The sequence below is a fragment of the Erpetoichthys calabaricus genome, chromosome 12 (assembly GCF_900747795.2).
Source record: "Erpetoichthys calabaricus chromosome 12, fErpCal1.3, whole genome shotgun sequence".
NCBI lineage: Eukaryota > Metazoa > Chordata > Cladistia > Polypteriformes > Polypteridae > Erpetoichthys > Erpetoichthys calabaricus.
Window position 1 is genome coordinate 144940203 of NC_041405.2, and position 19979 is coordinate 144960181.

At 38.9% G+C, this 19979-nt stretch overlaps 1 protein-coding gene across 1 annotated transcript in view; it reads right to left on the minus strand.

Annotated features, from left to right (window-relative positions):
* The window catches only part of unc13a (unc-13 homolog A (C. elegans)), a 71228-nt gene that overhangs the window by 24469 nt on the left and 26780 nt on the right, over nt 1-19979 (minus strand). The window contains exons 14-37 of the mRNA XM_051935325.1: nt 16036-16107; nt 15707-15926; nt 15326-15553; nt 15038-15179; nt 14705-14874; nt 14243-14358; nt 14003-14166; nt 13525-13675; nt 13351-13419; nt 12548-12637; nt 12322-12456; nt 12098-12231; nt 11936-12021; nt 9004-9130; nt 8753-8849; nt 8242-8385; nt 5951-6028; nt 5712-5789; nt 5506-5594; nt 4068-4220; nt 3531-3654; nt 1267-1296; nt 750-806; nt 574-654 (exon numbers count right to left, since the gene is read on the minus strand). Of these exons, the coding sequence (XP_051791285.1) occupies nt 574-654; nt 750-806; nt 1267-1296; nt 3531-3654; nt 4068-4220; nt 5506-5594; nt 5712-5789; nt 5951-6028; nt 8242-8385; nt 8753-8849; nt 9004-9130; nt 11936-12021; nt 12098-12231; nt 12322-12456; nt 12548-12637; nt 13351-13419; nt 13525-13675; nt 14003-14166; nt 14243-14358; nt 14705-14874; nt 15038-15179; nt 15326-15553; nt 15707-15926; nt 16036-16107 (2835 nt within the window). The remainder of the gene's footprint in view (nt 1-573; nt 655-749; nt 807-1266; nt 1297-3530; nt 3655-4067; nt 4221-5505; nt 5595-5711; nt 5790-5950; nt 6029-8241; nt 8386-8752; nt 8850-9003; nt 9131-11935; nt 12022-12097; nt 12232-12321; nt 12457-12547; nt 12638-13350; nt 13420-13524; nt 13676-14002; nt 14167-14242; nt 14359-14704; nt 14875-15037; nt 15180-15325; nt 15554-15706; nt 15927-16035; nt 16108-19979) is intronic.

A 19979-nucleotide genomic window follows, 5' to 3' on the forward strand; every position in this document is an offset into this window, starting at 1 on the left:
ATAGCCTGGAAAAATGTAACCTCAAGTATACATAGTTTTGAATTGATTAAAAATCTAACAAGATCTTAGGAGTAAATATGTTACTATCTATATATATAATTCACTAAGCTGGAAGACAAGTAGCCACCCATGGAAAGCATGGTGTGGATTCACTAAGCCGCCGACAAGTAAGACGCCCAAGACCATTGGATACGACGACAACTCGCAGAGCCACACCCACCAACTCGGACACGACAACTCTGAAAAAACGACATCATTTATGTTCGGTTGGGCTACAGTACACATGCACCTCTGAGCCACGTTGACTTTTTGGTTACGAGGCATGACCGCGTGCACCATAGCAAACTGTTTTGCACGCTACATACAGCAATTCGCATCCGCGACAAACATGCGTTTTCGGTTACGAGACACGACTGCGTGCACCATAGCAAACTGTTCTCCCATTTTATGTCAAAATAGCGAAATTGAAATGAGCTGCAAGATTGATGGGGAGGAAATCTGCAGTCGACAGTGAGAGAGTGAGACAGAGAAACCATTGAGTAGAGTAAACTGAATAAACATCAGCCTACCTACCTTTATAGTGTCCAGGGCAAGTTCCACAACAGCACACTGTTTTGGCGATAGTGACTTAGCTTCCTCTCTTACCATATGGTCCTGAAAAGCAATTTCACAAATAAGATAATCTTCTGTTCACCATGTGGCTCCTCTTTTCCACCAATGAACCCAGCCAATGATAAACCCATTATTACCTTCAACTTAGAAAGTTGTCCCAGTTCCTTTGCTGCATTAAAGATCAGCTGTGTGCCCTACAAATAAAAAGACAGTAGGAGTTAACCCCCATAGATAAGTTTGAAAAGAGAAAGGCACAGTTCAAGAGCTGAACAGAGAAACGTGCAGACATGAGAGCAAGAAAACAAGAGAGGAGAAGAAGAGGAGCCAAGAGTGAGAGAACAGGCACTGGAAGGCACAGTTCAGTCTGCTACTGTGAGACAACTCAGATGGACAGACTCCTGTTTTAGTGGAGGGTTGGTGGAAGGGTGGAAGTGAAAGTGTCAAGGAAAGCAGCTATGAGGGCAACCAGACAAGTAGACAAAATCCTGACACGCAGCGAAACGAGGGAGCCCTGCAAGCAGAGAGAGGGGCTCGTGTCCGTGCAAAGTTTCAAAGTCTCCACGAGTGAAAGATACAAATAGCATTGAGGAACAAAGAACAGAGGAGCAAAAGGAAGAGAGACACATTGAGTACGGCAGCAAGGCATTTCCTTACATCAGTGTGACACACAAGCTTCACTCTTCCCTGTAAAGAGAGGAGAGTTAATGACATTGCAGCAACTGGTGCGGTACCACACCAGCTGCCCTTAGTTCCAGAGGTTTGTAGCTGTAAGAGGATGAGCAGCAGCTCCATTCTGTAGGATGTCAGGAAAGCCTTAGATTGGTTCAGTTCAGTAGCAGTGTCTTTAAGAGAAAATATCTAAATTGGACGGTCATCTTCACCACCAATAAACTGCTTCTTCCATGCTCTATTTACCAGATCCTGAACCTTATAAGGCCTATGAAATTTGATCCCTCCCAAGCATACACTCATTAATTAAATCTCTTTTTGGTCACATCAAAAAAGTAAAATTACCCCAGCTCACACAATCTAACCATTTCCTGAGTTAAAAACTCACAGAAGAGCCCACCACATACACATCTGTATCCTAAGTCAACCCAGATATTCCTCTAGGTGCATGTGAGCTAAGTGTTAAGCCCACTTGACCTGCTTTATACTGTTTTCCTCTCTGCTATATCAACCTAATCACTAATAAGAAATTTGTGTGGTTGCTCAAGACTTGGAGCTGCAGGCAACATTTCTACATTACTAATCAAACCATAGGAGGATCAGAGAGCTCTTCTCATTTATTACTCATTTACATTTAGTTAGAAACATACAGTCAAAAGACAAAAGCATATATTGGCAGCCAACATTGCACCGGAGATGCAGTGTGGAACAGGTAGACAGTGAAGAAAGCTGCAGTACAATGATTCTGAACGAGGAGCGGGGGGCAGGTGGGGGAGGTGGAGTACCTGAAATCATCCACAGAGACCAAGGCTGGATGGGAGAGGGCGGGAAACAGGAAATCCAGTCAAGACAATGCACAGAAACATGGCAACAAACCTAGTCCAAAATATCAGACCACCAGGGTGTGAGGTGGGCCCACAAGGGCGAGAATGGGTTTTGTGTGTGGGGCTGGGCCCAGCTGTTTACCGAAATGCACCATGCTGCTGTCTAGAAGAGACTGATATAGGAGAGCAAATTAGTAGGGGAGGGAAGAAGAGAGGGAATAAATATTTAAAGAAGTGAAGAGAATAAGGGGTATAGTTAGTGATGCATGAATAAAGAGAATTTACAGAACTAAGGAACCTCCCTAATTATAGAAAGAGATGTAATGAGGTGTAACTGAAGAATAATTTAAACTGTGACTAGGTAAAAAGGAGAAGAGTGGAACAAGGGTGCTGCCAACTCCCAGTGTTTCAAATTTACTTTCAATTTTGGTTTGTTGTGACTCCTATGTTGCTTTGTTTAAATGTCTTTAATGACTTTGGTTTAATCCTGTGGTGCAAAGATTTTATCAAACTGATTGTTTATTTGAAAATGTCGTGATAGTGCGTCAATATATGGCTGTGTGCCAATGCACTGTGAAATACTGGCTTTTCATCCAGGCAAGGTTCCTATCTTGCACCTGTGGCTGCCAGGGTAGGCCAAGGCTGCTTGGAATTTGACCATCAGGCAAAGAAGATGGCTGAATAGATGAAATGACTAAAAGTGAGTGAGAGAGAGAAGAGGAGGGGTGGGACTAGTAGAGATGGGCCAAAGGACCTAACCAGAGGTGTGGAGGAAAATGATTTAAAAAAAGAGAAAAATAAATGTTAAAAGTGAAAACAGAAAAAACAATGAAAGTGTAAAGAGTGCGAGACAGGGAAAGGGAACAACAGACAGGTGAAAGGTGGGCTGCGAAAACATGGACAATGAGAGTGAGAGACAGCAGAAGAGTACAGGGTTGCAAGAAGGGTGCAGCCACACATAACAAGGACTGGCCACCTGCAGCGACGCACTGGAGACAGACAGATAGACACACAAGTGTCGTACTTACAATCATCTGTGGAGTAGCCAGAGAGGCAGGGTGCAACAATCAGAGAAGAGGGTCAGTAAGTATCCATAGGCCCAAGTGACAACAAGAACAAAGTATTCATTAGAACAAAAAGGGGACACCCTGCAGCACACACTGCTCTGCTCAGAATGGCAAGCATATCTGCTTTTCTTTTTAGCCATGAAGTCAAGGAGGTGGATATTTAAGTGAAAGAAAGGTTACTGTAGGTACTGCCCAGTAGGGGAACACTGATCATCCACACGGCCTGCTAGGTGACACAGCCACACGTTGACCTAGGCTTTCTCATAGATCAGGTGAGAACTGGGTGCAGTAAGGTTAGTGACAGCTCGAGGAGTTTCAGTTATAGAAAAAGTCAAGCTGGGTAACACTGTGTACTTACCGTCTGATCAGTGAGAGGTGGCAACACGATAGTCTTCTCCATTGTGTTCATCACCAACTTCCACAATTCCTTAAGGACACGTTTCAAAACTGTTTTCTCACAGATCTTTGCAAAAAGGGTCAGGCTGCAGTGAGAATGTTAACAAAAAATTAGAACAGTGCTTCCTCCATATTTGTATCTTCATACCCTCTCACATGTATCTCATTCTCACACAAACTTGTGGCTTTACACAAATATCCTTAATCCTAAGGCAAAAATGACCGGTATTCCCCATTACATAACATTCCAGACCTATATGTATTATATGTGCTCATTATATATGCATGCATGCACTGGAATGAAAAAAGGAAGAAGAAAGGAAGGACCAAGCACTTGTCTCACATTTAGACTCATACTTACAGAGACTGCTAAATCACATATGCCAAGGGCTTGTATGTTACAGAATGCGCAGCATCCCTTGATTCACAATGCATGAATACTTTCTCCCTCAACATGCTTAATTTGCACATAATATATTTACAACACTCGTTTGCTCACTTGCTATCCAGGAAATCCATTATTGGTTGCAGTACATTGTCTGCATCTTGGGCTACACTGCTACAGGCACTGGCTGGTACATTGCCTGTACCCTTCACTTGGCTTAGAATGTCACCCATTTGCTTGACACATTCTTCAATATGTGGCTGGAAGCTGAAAGTGAGAAGAAAACAAAAGCTGGCAAAAAGTCTTGTATTGTACATCTAAAACCATTTCATGATAAGAATCTGTAATGGAGAATAATATCTAGCATTTATGGTAATAATAGTTTGTTTTATTTTCTATTTTTCAAGTTTAAAACACAGGAAAGGTGTATGACCCAGTCCTTGCCCAGGGACATTTACGATCTACCAGATTAGTTAATATCATTTGTTATCAGGGGAGAATTGACCAGGTGTGCAGGATAGTCTATGCACGTACCCCCAAAGAAGGGACAAGACAATTTATCTGGAATACCAGGCAGTTGAGATGAAAGAAACATGAACTGGATGGGGGCTGAGTATGCCTGACCAAGAGATGTGTCCAGAATGACAAGATTGGACTTAAATTAAGGGCAGACTGAAAGGCAAAATCTCTGTTTTATCCACCTTGTATCTCCCATTTTATATCCTGAGAAGACCATGTCTTTCAGATACCATATTCAGACAGGCAATGCTGTGTGACGCTATGCAGATGGCATGCTGGATCAAGGACCAGTATGGACCAGGCCATACCAGGACAAAAGAGGGACAGCCTGGTAATAAGAATATGGATGCAAAATGAACTTCTAAGTAGGTTGTAATGGTATTTTTATCACACTTATTTTTCTTTGTTTAATATTTTGGGTGTATTATTTATAACGCATGATGAATAAATGTGAAAGTTTCTCTCCCTGTTGTTTCCCTCCCTACTGCTTGGGAATTCAGATATAAAAGAAAGGGGGAATTGCTGAACTACTATACCTGAAAGTGTGGTTAGAGTAGGGAATTAGAGGTGTTTTGGTCAGGTCTACATAATAAAGATTATTAAAGGGAATAGGGACATGATATGACCTTATCTCAACATAAGTGCATCTAACAATCCCTCTAATCCCATTTCGATTTTCCATTGCAGTTTGCACATTTGCCATGATCTCCTATGTCAGTTGTTTTGCTTATTTCATCTATCCTGATTTGGAGTGTGCTTCTTGCTTCACTCCTGTTGTGTCTCATATATCCTCTTGGCTCATCCCATGTTAGCATTTTTGTTACATTACCTAATCCTATGTTTTGTAAGCACCAGTTCCTTATCACCCCCACCCCCTTTTGTCATTATACAGTATTTTAAGCATTTTGCCACTTTCTAACTCTTTTACACTTTAAGTACTCCTTGCATCTTAGGTCCTATGTATCATATTGCTACATTTCAAATGTTCAGTCTCAGCCCTTATAGAATTTCCCATTTTTTAAGCTCCACTTACCTAGTAGCAAAAACTCTGCTGAGGTCATCCAAGACATTGTTCAACTTTACCTGTAATTCTTTCAGGATGTCACTGGCCTCTACATTCAACTACAATGAGATTCATAATAATAATAATAATAATAATAATAATACAATATATTAGATATATTATTATATATATATACATTATCATCAGGCATGCAGCCCAAAGAAAGCAACACTCACATCTTTGCCTCCCATAGCCTCAAACATTTTCTCCAGCTGAACTCGTAGCTGCTGTATGTTGTTCATCAGGATACATGGCTGTGAACAAGAAAATAGTTTGAGCAAGAGAAATGTAATCAGAAGATTGCAGACCAAGTAAAACAGCAATAGGACTGGCTGATGGCATAAGGACAAAAACAACACAAGTCTGCATTGACCACATAATAGTAGGTGTGTTTTCCACACTAAGAGTTACTTACCACTTTCTCTTTGGAACAGTAGTTTGCAAAGTCCTTGGCAATAATATCAGCATAGGAAAGCAGCACATTGCTGATGGTCTGTCAGTTCACGGGAGAGGGACCAAGACAGAGAGAGGAAGGATAAGTAAAAAGGTCAAGCGCAGGAGTAATAAATTAGTAGTAAAGACTCCTGACACAGAATGTGGCTCTGGCACCTCACAGCACTTTGACTTCAGTCTTATTTCCAGCAGTGGTGTCAGTTAGTATATTCCACTCTACTTATGAGGATTTTCTTTCACTGTTAAAAGATGTGCTTTTAAATTGATTGATTTTTGTGTGGTTTGGTGAGTGTGTTATTCTGAAGGATTTGCCAGCACAGACTTTAGATCTCTCTGGCTCTGTATTGGAAAATTGATGGATAAATTAATAATCAAATTAAGGATGACAAAGTAATGTGGATTGCATTTTTTAACACAGGGTTAAAATGTCATATAATCTGGGAATGGTCATTATTTCCTATTTTAGATATGACCTGACAAACCAGTGAATTACTTATGTTATAAATCCTGACATTTTCTTGACTGGTAAATCATATTATCCAATTATATTATAGGGATTTGAAAACATGAAATCCAAAAGAGGATAGCATATGAATTAAGGATAAGTTGATCAATACCTCCTTCATCTATTTCCATTGCAGTTGCCAGGATTGAAGTTCTTTTAAGAGTACTATTGCTTTTTTTCCAGATTTTCTCATCAAATACAATTGGCTTTTAAATTAATAAACAATTCCTATCTCCTCTACCCTTATAAACCCACTTAAGATTCAGAAAGTGATACACATTCAATAATGATGCTAATGATTATTCTTAATTAATTACATTTACTGTATATAATGCTTTTCTAACCTACTCAAACCAATTTACATAGCAAGTAGGGAGCCACAATATTCACCACCTATGTGTATCATCCACATGGATGATGTGACGGCAACCATACACTCACCACACATTAGCTATTAGGTTGTGAAGAAGTGAGAGAGATAGCTAGTTAGAGACAGAGGATGATTCTGGGCCCAGAATGGACAAGGCCTTGGTGGGCAATTTATCCAGGACTTTGGGGAACATCCTATACTTTTAAAAGATCTTTTATGAGAGTCAGGACCTCGGTTTTATGTTTCATCCGAAAAACGGTACCGACTTAATGTCATTGTCACTGCACTGGGGCATTAAATCCACACACAGGCCATAAGATAAGTGTGTCTTGCTAGCCTCACCAACACCTCTTCTAGCAGCAATCCAAGCTTTTCCTAGATGGCCTCCCATTCATGCACTGACTTTGCCCAAACATGCTTAGCTTCAGGTGGATTACCTGTCCTAAAGTGCAGGTGGTAAGGCTGCTGGCATTTAGAGGAACAGGGACTAATATATGGCAAACAGTGATTGTCAGTGCTATTTCTGTGGAAATATGACCTTGTAGTTCATCGATGGAATATACTTTCTTACTTGAACAATACAGCGCTACTTTAAAAGATATGTATTCATAAAAGTAAAGCCCTTATAAGTGCATCACTAAGTGTCACATAGTAAGGCAGTTTTGTGAACTGATCCTGCAGCCTTATGGTGTTCAGGACAATTTCATAGACCCTAGACATCCCTCCCAGTAACTTAATAAAGCTGAGTTTCCATTTACACTACTCAATTTCTGGTCTAATTTCCACCCCCCCCCCCAAAAAACATCTTTTCTGTTTTATATTTACAACCTGACAAATCAATAAATGATTGCTTCTATTCTTATACACATTATATACCAATATGAATATGATAATAACTTAATAAATATAATCAAAATATATCAATGCTATATCTAGATTAAATGGCTTATGAACAAATGGCACTGATTTTAATTATGGGACCATAATAAACAGCAAATATAAATGTAGTGTGGGTGTCTGAGCCCTGTGATGGATTGAAATCCTAATCAGTGTTGGATCTCTATTGTGCGCTCAATGTTGTTGGAGCAAAGTGTGGCTCCCATGATCATAACCAGGATAAACAGGACAGAAAATGGAAGGATGGATGGATGGATAGCCTAACATTATAACACATCATAGAATAATTGCAACATTTGTGTAATTAGACTAGTATTTCTTATTAATTTCTTTTTATTCTGTGAGCTCAATCTCTCTTGATGAGAATGAGTACCAATGACTGATACAGACCTTTACAGTTGACTAAAGCCTCAGATCTTAAGCATCACATCCTGATACATATTTTAAAATGCTATGAAAAGTAAAAGACCATCTCTCTTACCTTGGCAAATCTTCTCATGTAGTGACCAACAATTTGTGGATCTGGACATTCCAGCTTCTTTATGATTTCAAAACTCTGGTTGAGCTGAGAAAAGACATCCACCACAGAGCAGGAGAAAAGTGCATGCTCTGAGGTTTGTTGAAACTAGGAAAGAAAAGTGTGATTAGTTATGCAAATATGCAGCTGATGCCAGGACTCACCCTGAGCCTGACAAGTTGCTCCCAAAGGACAGAAGAAGGCACAGGAACTAATGAGCACAGCATGGATGAACAACCTGCAGGAGAAAAAGCTCAGCTTTGCTTTGCTTCATCGCTCAGTAATCAATACTCTTTTAAATTTTACTAACTTGAAGAAGCCTTGCAGAAATGATTTACTCCTCATTGCCCCCAGGAAGCATCCTTGATTCCCATTAGATTTATTTGATTTCCATCAAGGAACTTGTCATAGAAACAGCTCCATTCCAGACACTTCATCTTTGGATGATTCTTCCATTATACTTTAAGATACTCACCCCATCCTTTTTGTCCCTTTCAAGAGCCCCATGCAGGAAATCACGAGAAACTTCCTCATTTTCATCAAGCCACTGAATAACAAAAGGCTCAAACCAGCTGCGACACAAAGAGAGACGGAGATAAAAACAGCCTTAAACAGCTTAATGCAAAGCAGTTCTGGAGACATGGAAAATGTCAGGGTTAAATATTGGAGACATTAGTGAGATAACCAAAAAATAAAAATAAGGGAGACAAAAAAATCAACACTTACGCAGGGTATTCTGGAACACGGTTTTTGAAGAAAGGCAACTCTGTCACATATTCATTGTATAGCCATTTGACCTTAAAGTGCAGGTTCATATAGTCTGCGCTCTTACACAAACGGTTCTTGTCATGTTCTGAAAGGGAAGGTCAATAAAGAGACAGAAGGAGAAAGACTAAGTTTAGAAAAAGAAATATGACAATGAAAAAGACCAAGACAGGTGTGAATGCCAGATGGGAAAAGATTTGAAAAATGCAATAACATGGTAATAGAGAAATAGTTGGTTAAATTAAAAGTGGACAAATAAAGTGGGAATGAAAAGGGTAGGAGAGAAGAAGGTATGACTGTGAAATGAACGAAAAATTGATTTATTCAGAGCAGGGCTACGGAGAAGCTGGGACCTATCTCAACAAGCATCAGGTGCAAGGCAGGAACAATTACTGGATGGAGTGCAACACACAAATACACATACACTAGGACCAATCTGGCATTGCTAACCTTCTTATAGTATGAAGAGGAAAATGTCACATGATAATTCCAGAATTACAAGTAAGGAATACAGCTTAATTGCCACCTCTCTTCATGTGTATTCTACACAGTAGTGTGCTTTATATCCATACATCCTATTGGGCTTTTTAATTGCTTGTGTAAAACAGTGTAAGACTCTTTATTACAAAACATATTTTCATGTTTCAGACTATTTATTTTGTTAATATATAGACTTTTTTTTTTGAATATATACAGTATCCTTTTTATACATGTTTTTACATTTATTTGCATTAAGCTAAATTCTCCACATATTTGTCCATATTTGAAAGTCTAGTTTATTTTGTGGCCATTTTTCTGACACTAGTGTATGTGCTTTGTGTTAAGCCATCTAATTTATTGCAATCTGGGAAATTAAACAATTTGTCGGCTACCTTCTTGCCCTTTACTTGCTGAAGACAACCTCTGAAATAATGTAATTTTGATGAATATTCTCCTATATTCTTTGCGTTTAAGACAATTGTGCATCCAACTGCACAACACCCTCTGGAAATCTGATGACTAGCCTCTCCAAGGTGCTTTATGAACACTTGTAACTGTATATAGTATAGAGCATTCCATTAAAATCCAGTTTTTTAATTTTAATCCACCAATGCCCCTGGACTTGATAACTATTTGCTATCATCTTGTTTGTAATTTTTTTCCATTTTTTCTAATGTGCATTAAGCTAAATGACCCATCATTACCAGGGCTGACCCAAACATTTTTCTATATAATGACAGCTTTACAAGTTTTCAGTCATTCAGGCATATAGCAATATCTGAAAAATACCAGTATAGTACCACAGAATAAACGGTGTCCACTCTGGATTATTTATTTGCTTTCAGTATTTTTAATCTTAGTATCATTTTACTCTGTACAGTTCACAAGACATTTAGTATTTAATTTTGCCTGTTGCTATTGACATGTTACTAAACTCTATACATGTAAGGAGCCCAGAAAATATGAATTCATATTAATTGTCATTTTATACTTTCAGCTTTCTGATCTTAAGACACTTTGGTTTGCTCCTTGATCATTATTTTACTGCTAAAATATTGAAAGAAATTCTTTGTTTGTTATCATTAAGAATATTTTTAGCTACCTGTCTTTTGTGAATTTGCACTTTTCTTTTTAGCTCCTACTGTACTAGTAGCAAACCTAGCATTGTGGGATTTTCTTTAAAGGAAAACTGGAAGAAGAGGTGTAGTTAGTGCCAAGAAAGGGTCAAAACTGTAAGAATTACTGTACAGTGCCAAAGCCAAAACAAAAACCAAGGTTTGAGTTTATAAATCGCAGGGATGAGTCAAAAAGAAACTAATCGGAGAGAATAACTAATCACAAAATCGAGCGTCAAAAAGTGTTTTTGGAATCTATACTCTAATAGGGAAATGATTTTATAGGTGACATTTTAAACCCACCACATTGTTAACGTAGGTCACTACCATTGAGAGCAAGCCCCTAACAACATGAGAGCTGCCCTGACAAAGAGAAGACAAAATAGAAATGTGGTGTCAAAAAGGTACAAAATAATTAATTACTACAAAACTAAATTTTAAATAAAAAACTAATAGAAGATTCACAATCAAGGGCTTAAGAAACCTCAAACTCAAAAACTGATTCAGATAAATACATAGATAAACAATAATGAACCCATTCATAAGAGGTGCTGTCATGTGAGCATAAGTGCTACAGCTAGCAGTTTTGTAATTTAGTTTAAATGTATTAGAACATTTTTTCTACAATGGTGCTTTCCAATTCATTTACTAATCCACTGAGAATATCTGTTAGGTTTCCTAATGCTTTTATTTTTTGCATAAAATCGTCCTGCGTTGTATGAAGTAATGTACAGAAATTACTCCAAACTTCTTTCTTCAAAGTTTTGTTGCATTTGTAAAAAGTTCAGCTTTATGAAATTACATTACCAGTTTGACTTCCTGCCGCTTCATTCTGTCTTACTTTTCTCTATCTAAATTATGTGACACTTATTATATTATGATCATTGCATCATTTGTGTACATAAAAAGAAAATATTAAGCTTAGACATACTGCCTTCACATAATGAGTTGTCATGGATTACATTTCTGAACTTAGTTCTTGCACTGTACTGTTTCTTAGTCTTTCCTTTTGGTATTTCTCCTCAAACCTAACTTGTATAATACCATTATAAAGTTGATTAATAGTTTAACTTTTGCTTTGAAAGGTCTGCAACACACCCAGAGTTTCATGCCTCAGTCCTCTAACCTAAATCTCCTCTTTTAGATGTGACTCATCTTCTTTTTGAATCAGGTGTGAATTAAATTATGTCAAATACAGTATATGATCATCCTTCCATCTTTTGAATCAGAGAGCTGCAGGCTCTCTGATTAAGATTGAGAAGTTTATGATTGATGAATAAACTGTTTTCTGTAATCACCTTCCATGGCATATTTCATGTCCTGAGCAAACAGATTCCACATGACTTCTGCGCTGATCTTACCCACATTCAACTCCTGCGGGAACCTGTAGAGAACAAGCAATTTAACTAGGGTAGAGGTGTTTAGAAAATGTCACCCTACATGGACAGAGTTCCACTAACTGGTTAAGACATGGCGTGTAAGAGTTCTTGTCCTCCTCGATGATGGACACAATAAGTGTGATGAGTTTGGACCAAAAGTCAAGGTTTTTGATACTGGGTCCCTGCTCTTCTGGTGGTAGCTCACCCTTCTTAGCCTGCAAAAACATGAAAGAATGTGCAGTGTCTTCAGCTGCTTGGTGCCCTAGTGTAAATCCAAAGAAGAAAGTTTTAGTGAGCATACTTACTGGGTCAGTCTGATATTCCCGACTGTACAACTCATGGCAGTTGTTAAAAATATATTCATAAGTGGAGTTCAGGCATGCTTTCACACAGTCCTTTACAACCTGACTGGCCCTGGGTGGGCTTTGCAGCTCTTGCACCTGAAAGGTGGAAAAGTTAGAAAGAAAAACTTGCAATGTTGTCAGAGGAAACATGAAGTACAAAGGTTTCTATCACTTGATGCCATCTGACCTTCATTCTAAAAAATGTAATGCTGGTGAGTAGGTCCACTGTCGATTTCAAGTCTTGTAGACGCTCAGGGCTGCTGGCAGGGAAGTTGTTCTGTAGGTAAGGAGACATATGACTTGAGAGAAAGGAGGAGTTTGCTTCATTCTCCTTCGCTAGTCATGACAATTCTGAGGTAGGGAAGCTTCTCTATTTGACCTATTAAAAAGCCACCCCTAAACCCAGTACTTGATTTTTTTATGCCACCTTCCTTGTTATTAAATAGCCCACTGCAGCAAACAAACTACCTAATACAAAATTGTATGAATATGTATAGAACATTTTACACAATAAGTTGCAATTACAAAACAGCACTTGACTAAGTCCATTGACTTCCTGCCAAACAAATGGGTGAAACAAAAACTCCAAACTGACATTAACCCTGGAGAAAACCAAAATTCTCTGCATCCATAAAGGAAATATTCAAAAAGACCACCAGCAGGCCAACCAACGCTTTCATTGGGTACAGAGCGTTGCCACACCCACCACATGACAAACCATTTTGAAAATATATAGCCTAAAATGTCAAGAGAAGAAATCTATGTATTTAGAATAGAGAGTGCAATAGGAAGGTATTAAATCATGCAGATATGGAAGATTATTTTCTCTGTTTATGCTTATTTCTCTCTGGATATTATTTCAGTAAATGGTTTATGATTTTTTTATACAATTGTTTATGATTTGCTCATTATAAAATAGTACTATTTACATATTACAGTATTAAATATTGAAGTTCCTGATATAAGTGTATAGTATGGTGTAATCCTCACTCGGTATGTAGAAAGGTCAATCCTCAGGGAGTTGTGTAGCTGGTCCAGAAGTTTCACAAACCTTTCTTTCTGCAGGGGGAAATAATAAAAAGATTCAAATGGTTACTACTAGAAAAACCAAAACTGGGATTAGTTTCTTGCACCTCATGAGGCTAAGCACTTAAAAAGACTCACCCCAAAATTTGAGGCTGAGAAGCGGTCTGAAGCAGAAACATTGGTGGAAGCGGTGGTGTGAGCGTAGTAGGCATTAATGTTGGCAAGCAAAGTGCTCATAACTGCAGGGACACCTGGACACATGTACTTGGAGGAGAGGCAAGCAAAATGCCTGGGAGGTGGGATTGAAGGTAGAATTTATAAGAAGTTGATTCTCTCGCCACATGTAGTTTTTCACCTATTTAATTATGATGGGCTTCAGCCCTTATGTTCAAAAATAAAGAGTTCCATTCTAATTTAAACCATTATTCTCTACCAACAGTATATATATAGAATGACTCACATATCAATACTCAGTAATATTGAGATACTTTATAGTTGGCAATCAGCCCAACACGTATATCTCCTTAAACAAACATCAACTCACAAAAGCACTCTACTGAATATTCTCAAAATACTATTATTTTGCAAGGTCCCATCATCAGATGGTTACACTCACGTCATTGCCTGGTAAATGGACTCCACACCATAACGCATGGCAAACTCGTCCACAATTTCTTGTGCTGTTTCTTCAAAGTAGACCTTCCAGGCATCATCCCCCTTGGCATCAGGGATTTTGACCACACCATTGTTTTGAACATCTGTCACATAATGGAACAGGTTCTGTGGGGGAGATGATCGATTAAGACTACAAAGTTGACATTTCCCACGCCCTATATCACTGTGCCATCATACTTGCCTCGTGCAAACAAGTGTACTGTACGTGGTAGGGTGCCACCTTTTCCTCGCCCTTGATCTCCACACTTATTTGCAGCCGAATTGCTCCAGACACAGCAGACTTGTCTGTACGCTTGTCTGTTTAGAATCAAAGATTGATGACAAGATAAATGATTTAGGAGAAACTAGATAAACAAGGATATTAGTCTAATCAGCGTACTTCTCTTCATCTTACATATTGCCATTTTTAAAGTTACCCTTAAGACGAACAGCATTCCAAACAAGAGAAAATGGTGTAAGTAAAAAGTGGTAGAGGTCATATTGAAGAATCATGGCATATAAAGCAAAGAATATAATTTGTGTCATGAGACAGGATAACATGAGATAACATTATGGACAAGAAACATTGGATATGCATCAAAAAGGATATACAGTTGATAATATTGAATGGAAATGGGACCCATCCTCATATCCCAGAGCTTACCCAAATTGTACCACACATCCATCTCTCCACTCAGTGTTCGAACTTCAATGATTGTCTGACCCAGGAAATCATCAGACTCGCGCTTAAACCTCTGTTTGACCCGGGATTTAATGTCATCATCTTCATCCCAGACTCTAACCTTAATCCTGTCCGAGGAGTTGTGGCACTCACTGCATATAGAGTAAGTAAGGGTCAGATTTGTGAGTATAGGTTCACATTAACAATTATATATTGCTGTCCACTTACCCTCCCTCAGTCCATGCTAGGGCAGAAGGAAGACCAGATAACCCTAATGAAGGACTAGCATGCAAGAGAGGTATTGGATTCACTCACAAGTGGAAATTCTCTTCCCAAACGGGGTTCAGATTTCCATATATGGTCTTTGTCCTCTTCTTAGTTTTGCCAACCTGAACGGTTACATATGGATCACTAGAGCCTGTCTTATCCTTGGCTTGAAGACCTTGAGCACAGACCACTTATTCATTTGTTAAGAGAGAGAAAGAGACACACACACACACAATGAGAATATATTTTCAAGACAAATCAGTTATAGACACTCCGAAACACATGTATTAGACCTTTAGGAGAAGTAATAAGGAGGGAACTCCTGGCAGGTCTTACCTGTGATACTGATCTTAGCTGACCACTTGGATGTTCCATCAAGCACACTTTGTTTGATCTGTTTCATTTGTTGGGCATGGGGACCCTTAACCACACCAAAAACCTCTTGAATAAGCTCAAAGATCTCTGGCTTGTTCCTTTCTCGTATTTTCATCCGATCTTTAAGAACCTGGATGATATTCTGCGTCCTGTCTTCAGCACCATGTTTGGAGCTCTTCTCAGCAGCTCCTGCAGGAATGCAATACATAGATGCAATGAGTGGTATAAGAGAAAATGAGTAATAGATAGAATAATTAGATGGGCTAGAAAAACAGGAAAGTTCTGTATAATGGGAGAATGGTGTACGGTATGTGACTAAAGCTATTGAAGACTTCTACTCACTTTGAAGACAGTCAGCATTCAGCAGGTCCTGGCACTTTTCGTGACATTTCACTCCACATTCTGTGCAACGCATACCCTGGCGTGCAATGCCCCACAGCAGTCCCTCACACTCATAGCAGTAGGTAGGCGTGGTGGCTGTCCACACCTCAAAGTTGTGGGGTGTTGTGGAGGAGATGGGGTAGATGAGGGCCTGCAGTGTTTTTCGGTACACATGATTCTTCTGCAAAGAAGGGCAATCGCCAAGGCGGAGATCCAGTCAGTGACCAGATAGTGAAGATACACATCATACGGGAACAACCACAGGAAAAATTTGGATGGGAGGATCTTACCAGCTCCTCATTGTTCAGAGTGCTGGAAGCAAGTGCAGAGGGGATCCCTACTTTTCGAGAATTAACCAGAGTCTGGAAAAGTAAAACAGTAATGATTAAGTTGGAGGAGATTTCACAACAGGTAAAATGAGAACAATATACCCCCATCATTTAGAAAAAAGGAATATTTACTCACCATAGCCTGGGGAAACAGTGCCATTATTGGAGGGAAAAAGACATTTGTTAGCTGATGGAATCTTAGACGTACTTCAATCCATAATTCAAGAGGAAAATGAAGAGCATGATTTGCAGCTGAAGGGCAGGGGCTACTGACAAGACTTTATAAGTAAATTCCCTGCCATGGGAGCAAACCGGAGAAAATCAGACAGCTTGCTGGCCTTAGACTGGTGGCACATAGGTCTATACCTTGCCCCTACCATATTCATTGTATTTTTCTTAATATTGTTTTGTGTAGATAGACTGAGTGAAAATGTCTTCATTTTTTCAGTTTAGTGAGATTTGACACCTACATCTGAAGGATGTATCTCCTCTGTAAAATGTAGTCTACTTCAAACTCATGTTGTGCCTAAAAGGAAAATTCACATAAAGTTAGAGTGAAAAGCCTTAGTAAATGGGTTAGATCAGGTGTGGTTTTCCCCTCAAACAGAATGTCTTAGGACCTGATTTGCACTTTTGAATCAGATAAGGACACTTGCAAAGGGGTGCAAGATTTCAGTCACATGAACCTTAAGCCATCAAGTCTTCAATAACTTTAAACTTAAAGGTTGATGATTTTTTGGAGAAGATTCTAAAATTAAAGATGCAATGTTGGGGAAAGAGATTTTAAAAAGGGATAGCATTAAATTGGGCAATGACTTAAGACAATGTGAAAGATGTGGTTGGTGGTAATCTACACCAAAAATTACCCTGAAACATGTAACCCTGCATGACTTTGAGAATCAAACATTTAGACAAGAAACTGTGCATTGGGAACAGATTTCTCCACTGGCTTAACATTTTCCCAGAGCTTTATTTTGTTCTTTTTTGAGGGAAGGATAAAAGAACAATGCTCCACATAGAGTGAGGTCATCAGCAGAGTCTCTTGGGGGTCTGTCATGGGACCGTTACTTTTTCTGATTTATATTAATGACATAGATTTCAGTATAGTGAGTAAACTTGTGAAATTCACAGGCTACACTAAAACTGGAGGAATTGCAGACAATGAACAGTCAGCAAAAACAATTCAAGAAGACTTGGACAAGCTTAAGAACTGTATGAATGCTTTAAAAAATGCACTTTAATGTAATAAAGTGCAAAGTATTAAACTTGGACAAAAGGAATGTTATTTATAAATACAAGGTGGAAAACACTGTCTTACGGGAAGCAAACTCCAAAATGGATTTAGAGGTTTATGTTGACAACAACATTTTCATCATCTAAGCAGTGCACTTGAAGCTATTAAAAAAGACAAATAAAGTGTTAGGTTGTATCATAAAAATAGCTGAATATAAATCAAGGGATGTCATGTTTAGGCTATGTCAGGGGTGAACAATGTCGGTTCTGGAGGGCCGCAGTGGCTACAGGTTTTTATTCCAACCCAATTGCTTAATTATAAACCAATCCTTTCCAATCTCAGACCTTATTTAATTTTATGATTTGTTAGTCTGCAATGTAAAGGTTTTTACATCGTAGATCATAATGATTTCAAGCCTGTCACATTTTCTATTAAGTGTTTTAATAAATCAAACAGTGCATGATGAACACACAGAGATGTAAATGGAAACAAGATAGATAGTGAACTGCTGACTGAGTTGTCATTTACAGTACATCTTATTGCTAATAAGGAGCCATTAAAACAGTGAATGCAGCTCTTTAAGATTGAAATAAGCAATTAAGGGTGGGGAACCTTAACACATGGGACCACTAAAATGAAGCATCAAAATGTCACTTGAGCAATAAGTGTTTCATCAGCAATAATTGACTTCTCATTAAGAAACTGGGTTGGAACAAAAACCTGCAGCCACTGCGACTCTCCAGGACCGACATTGCCCACCCCTGGGCTATGTAATACACTAGTGAGATTGCATCTGGAGTATTGTGTGAAATTCTGGTCACCACACTACAAGAAAGACAGCAGCACTTGAAGCTCTGCAGAGGAAAGCAACCAAGTGCATTCCAGGACTTAAGGACATGTCGTACTCTGTCAGACACAGTGAAGTAAAACTCCTTATTCTTGAACAGGAGAGACGGTATGGGGACCTAATCCAGGTCTACAGAAGTATCAAATGCACTCTAAAGTATATCCAACAGAATTCTTTCAAATTACTGTTGAATCAGGTATTCAGAGACATTAGCGGATATTAAGGGGAAGTGCGTTTAGGATTGAAGAGTTGTGGGAATCTATAGCAAACTACTAAGACATGTAGTCGAAGCAGAAACCTTGACAAACTTTAAGAAGTGTCCAGATGAAATATTGGGACAGCTTAGCAATTAGCTAAACAAACAATCTTGATGGACTGAATGGTTTCTTCTCTCTTATCAAATTACTTCTTTTTCTTATGTTTCTAGGGCTACAATTGTAGATGAGAGTCTTAGTTTTTCTCCTGCTGTTTGAAGAGGCCAGACCTATCTAAGGTCAGCAATATATTGAACACAAGGTGTACACAATGCAAACTACAGAAAGCAAAGCAATAGCAAACAAAGCATAGGAATTTTAGGAGAGGTGGAGGAGAGGAGGATAACAAAAGGCTGCTGAACCTGGACCTGTCAATATTAAGAGGAACATGTGAAAGCTATCTTTTCTTTTCTTTTCTTTTTTTTCCACAGCAGCACTTACTTGCCCTTGCATCCCTTCTTCCCCATGCATTGCCTCTCGCAAACAGCCTAATAAGCAGCATGCATCAACTCATTTGATTTCCTCCAGCAGGCCCATCCTCAATGATAGGCAATAGTGGTTTAATTGAGTCATAATCTATTGTAATAATCTTTCACATTGTAAATTTCCACCACTGAGAGAATCAAACTTTCTGGAAACAGTTACATTGTGGACTGGGTTGTGCCCTCTGATGAGCTCCCTTAAAGAGACAGCACCCTGACTAATAAAAGTGGTAACAAAGCCAACTGACACCTAGGCTGAATAATAAACTATATTTCTAGAATACTTTCTGTGGCATCAACAATTACTAATTAAGGATGCCCATTCAATTATCTGGATTAGTGGAAAGCTCAACCTAAGATAATTTTCTCATTTTTTGATGTCGTTTCCAGAATAAAGCAAAACGTTTGCCTAAGGTAGGCAATGAATAATGTGCTCAGATTGCAGAGACCCCTTCCCCACAACTTTACCTATACAGTAAATAATATGGCAGTTTTCAAATTGAAATCTGGTCTGGGCCATTAAGTTGTCTCAGGCTACTCATTATGCCACATTATTGCTCTTCTTTTTCTTATAAGCCATAACTGCTAAGGCATCATTTGGTACTACATGTGGTGCTGTCTCTTTAAATGAACTACTAAGCCTGTGGTAAGCTCACCAGGCCAATGACAAATGGGAGAGATTTGTGCCATGGTTTAATATCAGGCATGCTGTCAATGCTCTGCAAGACAGCCACTCCCCTAGTCAGACCAACAGGGAAGGACACAATCCAAAACCCAAATCAACAAGCCTGCTATAACAAAACATGAGATCGATATTAACAGAGGCAACTACAAGAGCCAATCAACAAACAGATAAAGAGAAAGCAACAGAAGGCAGAACAGCTGGAGCCTCCTCTCAACGGCAGGATAGAAGAAGAGAATCCATTAGTCAATCAGGAGGAGTAAGAGGAAGAGTAGACATTTATAAAAAGGGATTTAGGGAAGGAAGGCTTATAGAAAAAGAGATGGGAATGAAGCAAGAAGATGAAATGGAATGTAAAGGAAAAAATACATAAAAAGTAAGAATTGGAATGGAAGGTCAAGTGATT